The following is a 6,000-nucleotide window of genomic DNA, read 5'->3' as shown; positions in this document are numbered from 1 at the left end:
CTTTCATGAGGGCTACTGAAGGTACACGCCTCTGCATTTCTCTGTATGCTGAGTGTCTTAAAAGCTTCTGAGTAACTTCACAGAGCCTTGGGTTTTATTTTAATGTCTCCCAATTTTTTTTCCAATTCAAAGAATGAAACCTTACTGTGTCTTGAGACAGCAGGTGCATATTCACAATGGGAGAGACACTCAGCAGCAGAAAAAAAAGTCACAGGCACCACTCTGCTCCATGATGGGAACACCTGAACACAATTTATTTTTAACAGGCTTATGGCATCCTACTTCCCCTCAACAGCAGGCACACTACAGTACTGTTACTGTGTAATTAGAAGCTTTGGCTATGCTTTGTCAGTAGTGACACTAAGTTCCTGGAGAAGTAGATTTAAACTTCTGGGAGAATTCTTCCAGCACCTCCATTAGCTTCTCCTCATCCTCTGGTGGACTGTGGGTGCTTGCCAAGGGTAAGTGCGTAGGGACTGGTTGCCTGTCTGGAAGAGAAAAAATTAAAACACCTTATGGGTACGTTTAACTACCTCTTCTAGCACAAAGGAGATTTTTTTCTGCTGGCCTCTATACTGCCCAAACACACCTCATGGTCCTGAAGCCAGGAAACTTACCTTCTAGGTATCTGTAAATAATCTTAGTTAAGTATATCTTCCAAAACTGAACTAATTTCATTTGTACTCTGGAACTACAGCGATTGTCCTTTAGCATGATATGACTTAAGAGCGAGGAGCAAGAATACCTCGCTTGTAGCTAGGGACAGTATAGATAAAGGAAGGCCTTACTGGGGGGTTTACACCCGCTCCCTGTAACTAGCACAACTCCTGTAGACAAAGACCAGTAACTCGAGATTATTGCTGCAGGCACAGGTTGCTTTTTCAGCACGAGACAGGGTTTTTCCTTGCCTCCTAGACAACGTTTCTAGTGCTACACGAATTCCCCAGCTGGGACTTTGTAGTTTGGATTATATCTTAAAATGCTTATTTTTTATCCTTAAAAAGAAATAGTTACGTTCTAATTGCTAAAGAACTTACACTAATTGCTCGCTGCAATTAGTACGATGTATCCAACATAAAAATGTTCGACCAAATGTGCTCAATTTGATGCTTTGATTTGTTTTCCAAATCTCGCCCTCCTCACCCACTCTGTGTAAATATAGCTGTATCACCATCCATTCTGGGGGATTTTTCTCTCCAAAAATATGGTATCCAGAGCCTGGGAAACTTATGACAGTGCTCTCAGATGTCTATGAAGCAACTGTCAGAGCGCTGGTGCAGCACTGTTAGTCTATTTTAATAAGTCCAACTTCAGTGGTAGCCAGCTGAGACTAAAAGAGCAAGCTGTTGCAACACTGGGCAGCAGATTTCTCTGAAAACCTATCAGGCTGCCATCAGGCTTCCCAGGGGAGCAGAGATGTTTGCTCTCTTAAGAGCAAATGTTGTAACTGGCTGCGCACACACCACATAACCTCTGCTTATGGAAAACTATGGAGAGAGAAACATGCAGAGGAACGTTCCCTTCTCTGAATATGAACTGCTTCCTACCTAACTGTGGTGCTTCTAGTAGCCTGTGCTAAAGTTTCGGAACTATGTGTGACAGCCAAGTTCAGCATCACGGAGAAGATGCTTCTTTCTAGTCTTTGGAAAGCTGGACTCCGTCAAACAATTTTATTTATTTTGGCAGATGTAGAAAATTGTGGTTGTAGAAGTCATGTTCTCACTTCCCTTTTGTTTTTTACTCGGAAAAAAAAAATATGCTGGCTCTAATTTGCACTCAAAGGGAACAGAATAAGAGAACCGAGGAAATGGAGGGAAGGTGTGGCTGATTCAGGAAATGGCCGTCTAGGACCAGAAGAGCAGGGGCTGTGGTAAAGTGCTCCTGCACACAAAGCCCTTTACTGAAAGAGCCTGAAGAGGGCCAATACACCAAAGGGCAGCAGGAGAGAAAAATAACTGACTTCCTCACTATTTTATAAGCATGGTACATGGAAACAGGACTTCTTGTGCAGCCTTTGGAGCAGTCATGCCAAGACCAAAGCTCTCAAAAGTCACAATCTACAGCTAAAGAGCCAAGGCATGTCCCCTGTTTACTAAAGCTGGGGGTAGATAAAGGGCAAAGGCAAGAGCCTGGTGCAATTATGTTCTAGAGCAAAAACAACTGAGCAGAGCATTAGGGCGAGATGAAGGTGATAGGAGTATGAAAAAGGCAAAACCTGGTTCTACAAAGAAGACTGACCAGCTGGGATGTAGGGTTTCGGCATGCATCACATGATGACACAAAAAAGATCTGGTTAAATATCTGTCAGCTAACCCTGTGTGAATGTCTGGGAGGGGACAGAAGGAACAAAGTCAATCCAACTCCAGAAAAGTCTGAACTTCCTGCATGCTCAGCCTAGAAATTCAGTGAATCAGGATTTGAGTGCCACATCCAACAGAAATACTAGACTTCTGCAAGCAGTTACCCTGTGCTTTGCCCTTCTCCTACTGGACTGACCTGCATCACCACCGAGACATCTATGCTTCCACCTGGTCCTACTAAGACACCTGTCATTTGCCTGGGAGAAACGAAAGGCTCTGCCCTATTTTTCTATTCCCTATGCTCACAGTGCCAAAAAATGCCACTGTGCTCAAGTCTCTGCTCAGCGTTAGAGAAAGAGGGAACTGGCAGTTTTAACTAGCATGGAACAGTAGGAAGAGGAGCCTGTCAAAGCAAAGCCAGCCCCCAGCGCTCTGTGAGAAGGATGCTAGCTTCCCAACATCATAAAAGATGCCGTTTGACTTCTGTGATTCACCTTCACTGGGCACAGTCCTGTATATAGCCATTTTATTTATATAGAACCATTCTGTGATTTTTCACTAAAAAAACCCAACCCTCCGTAAAGACATGCTTTGAAGCATCTATCAGCTCCTTTAGAGGACAAAAGCAGGAACATAACAACTTAACACAGTCGTTTTCTGGTTGCACAATGCTCACTTGAACCTTCAGTCTTAGAACCATGTTGAGAAATACTTTATCCGTTACACAAAGGTTGCCCATGGAGCCTTCATCCCCTTCCAGGCCAGATGGGGATCCAACAGTTCAGGCAGCTTAGGGATCTCCAGTGCTATGCAACATAAGACGCTGCCGCCTTACCTTGGAAGAACAAGCCGCTCGGTAGCTTCGTTGCTTCAGATGATATTGCCAACCATACGACAGTATCAGCTCCCTGGGCCTCTGTGCGCAGACTGTTCTTCATCTTCTGATAGAAATCTGGCATTGCCGATCTCACAGCTAAAAAGAATAACAACGGAATGGTGGTTGGCCATGCAAGGCTTTTTTGATTAAAAAAAAAAAAAAAAAAAGAGCCACTTAAAATTGACATTGTGAGTGTAGAAAGAAGAGAAGGCATCTCAATTTATGAAAGAGAATGAGTATTTCCCCATAGCTAGGAGTACGATGACTTGTGGTGAAATAGTGCTAAAACGCCAGATGATCCACCAGTTGTTTGTTTGGGTCAAATTACAGGGACAAAACTAGTAGGAACTGAGAACAGGATCAGCAAGAAGTTCCTGAGCCAATTCCATTCTAAACTGCAAAGAACTAAGACATGAGGGAAACAGAAATACAAAACTCCACGTATTCTAAGAGGACTTTTAGCTTTTATTTTCTCACCAGTTTTAGGAAAACAGTTGCGGCATTGTATTTAAAAACTGCATGATGAACAGTACCTATAACAACATAATTCATGTTTAAACTCTGGTTTCTTTTTATTTTGTCCAACAGGTGATGACTGAAGGCCCATCCCCTGCAGCTGTTTATTTTGGGGGGTTGGAGAGTCCTTGAACTTTAAGGTGGAATAACTTTATGGTTCATTCAGTTTGAATCCCACAAAGGGTATGCAAAAATAAATGTATTTAAAGAAATACTAGGATATTTAGTTGGAAAGAGCAGCTTTCAAGCATGAAGTGGACGGGGTAAATGCTTCTGTCATCAGAAGCAAATCTGGGAAACTGCATCCCTAGAAAAGACCTAGAGATCGGATTGCTAGTCTGCATCCCAAGCTTGGGTGTTTGGAGCTGGTAAGGTATTGCGGAACGCAACGTGCATACTGGGTAACTGATGCTGGCCCGCCTGCTGAGACACTCGCTGAAGAACAGCTGCAGCTCAGACAAAGTGCTGTCTGGCCAAACACGCTGCTTGTCGACAGCAATAAATGTTTAGAGGAAGAGCAGAGGAACAGGGCTTCCACAACGGTGCGTGCTCCATTTTCCTATATGCCCTTGCAAACTCCCAACAGCTGCACGTTGGTACTTACAGAGGCAAAAGCTCTTCTCTGTGTGTTTAACAGTCCCACTACAAATGTAACTTAAAGGTGAGCTTAATGCACTACGGTTCTGCTGTGCATTTGTGTGTGGGGCTGGATTCATTCATTGCCCATTATTATTCTCTGGCTATACACAGATGGCAGACACTGTGCAGAAGAGAGCTACCAAGGGGGTAACAAAACTACTTGCTGCACCTGCTGGAGAAATCTACCAGAAAGTCTCATTTCTCTTTGCTTTTAGACTAGACCTGAAAAGAAAAAAAAAATAAAAAATAGAGTGTCAAGCAGATGTTACCTGGAGTGTCTGCCCAGCCGGGGTGCATAACAGAGAAATGGATGTTTCTGTGAGCTTTTGCCCATTGTTCCGTCAAAACAACTTGCTGTCTCTATGATAGAGCAAAAAGAGACAGACTAGCATCAGGTCTAGGAGGACTACAACCTCCTAGTCTAGGACTAGCAGGTCCAAGTTAGTTCTGAAGGAGATAAACGACATCAAATGTGCTGTAAATACCAGGGCATTTATGTATATGCCCTTGCTCGTCCTGATTGGATTTATTGGATAATTTTGTCAGAGACCACCACGGTCATTGCAATCCATATCCTGGCCACATGCTTACTTTTAAAGTGGTTATACTGCTTTTACTGACCACCTCTACTTGCTGCAGACTGTAGGTAAGAACCAAGCAGGCAGAAATGATTTGTCAGCCAAAGACAGTTTTCCCCCTTGAGACTTAAATCAAATTAAATGGAAGTCTAGCCACACTCTCCATGCAAGATGGTATGTGCTCGTAAGTGCATGCCATCATACTCCCGAAGATTGTTGCTCGTGTGTACGGGTTGGATGCAAGGGGAAAGCAACAGTGAAACAACAGGCTTTTTGCAAAGCAGACGGTATAAGCCGCCTAGCAAACAAGTGCTGGGCTTTGTTCTCAAAACCATGGACTGTACCTTGTTTTGTGCATACACCATAGTTCCATCAAATGTCCCACTTCCCGACTGCAAGTCAGACACGTTTAATTTTTGAACTAGCATGCCCCCAGAAGAGACAGTTATCTGTAATCAAATGAATGGAAAGCAAAGGAATGAAAAACAAAACCAGGAACACCCCACAATCACACTCATGCACGTAATGTGGTCTTCAGGCCATATTTTGAAGTCCCTAGTGAGCAGGATTCCTCTGCGTGCTCTTTGCACTACGCTTGTGCTCATGCATGGCGCATACCTGGAGACGAGGTGGAAGAAATAGAATGTTTTTTAGAAAGTGATTTTCATTCAAAGTGGTGCTGACTCCTTCAGAGAACTTTGTGCTTCTTCCTTTTGAAAAGTAATCGGGAGAAAGAAAATAGGAGAATAGCACTATTTGTAGTTTATATATTTAGCATTTATAGAAGCTAATTAGAAAACAAGAGACTGTACAAAACTTAGGAAATTTCGTTTAAAAAAAATAAAAATGTACCCGCTATCCTATTTTACACTGAAAGGTTCCATTAAGCCTGTACTACTGTTATAGGTATTTTGCACTACGCTGCAGGAGATTACTTGCCCCAGGGAAAGTTAAAGGGGAAGTTTCCAAAGGAAGGGTTTTACTCTGATTTTCAATGAAGTGTAGAGAGTAGAAGGCAGGAGCTCTGCCTTCGAGGAGGAGGTGGCTGTTAGCAAAATCCAAGAGGATTCTAGAGATGCTTACAGCATTA

The 6,000-nt window shown here is 43.1% G+C and overlaps 1 protein-coding gene across 3 annotated transcripts in view; it reads right to left on the bottom strand.

Annotated features, from left to right (window-relative positions):
• Positions 1-230: 230 nt before the first annotated feature.
• Positions 231-6,000, bottom strand: part of DHRS12 (dehydrogenase/reductase 12) — a 28,665-nt gene continuing 22,895 nt past the window's right edge. For all 3 annotated transcript variants that reach the window (XM_063333692.1, XM_063333704.1, XM_063333698.1), the window contains 4 exons: positions 5,255-5,359; positions 4,602-4,692; positions 3,136-3,273; positions 231-488 (listed from right to left, as the gene is read on the bottom strand). In XM_063333692.1, coding sequence (XP_063189762.1) covers positions 361-488; positions 3,136-3,273; positions 4,602-4,692; positions 5,255-5,359 — 462 coding nt within the window. In that variant the 3' untranslated portion in view covers positions 231-360. The remainder of the gene's footprint in view (positions 489-3,135; positions 3,274-4,601; positions 4,693-5,254; positions 5,360-6,000) is intronic.

Source organism: Chroicocephalus ridibundus, chromosome 1, assembly GCF_963924245.1.
Source record: "Chroicocephalus ridibundus chromosome 1, bChrRid1.1, whole genome shotgun sequence".
Lineage (NCBI taxonomy): Eukaryota > Metazoa > Chordata > Aves > Charadriiformes > Laridae > Chroicocephalus > Chroicocephalus ridibundus.
Note: the sequence above shows the minus strand (reverse complement) of the source record. Positions and strands in the feature narration are given on the sequence as shown.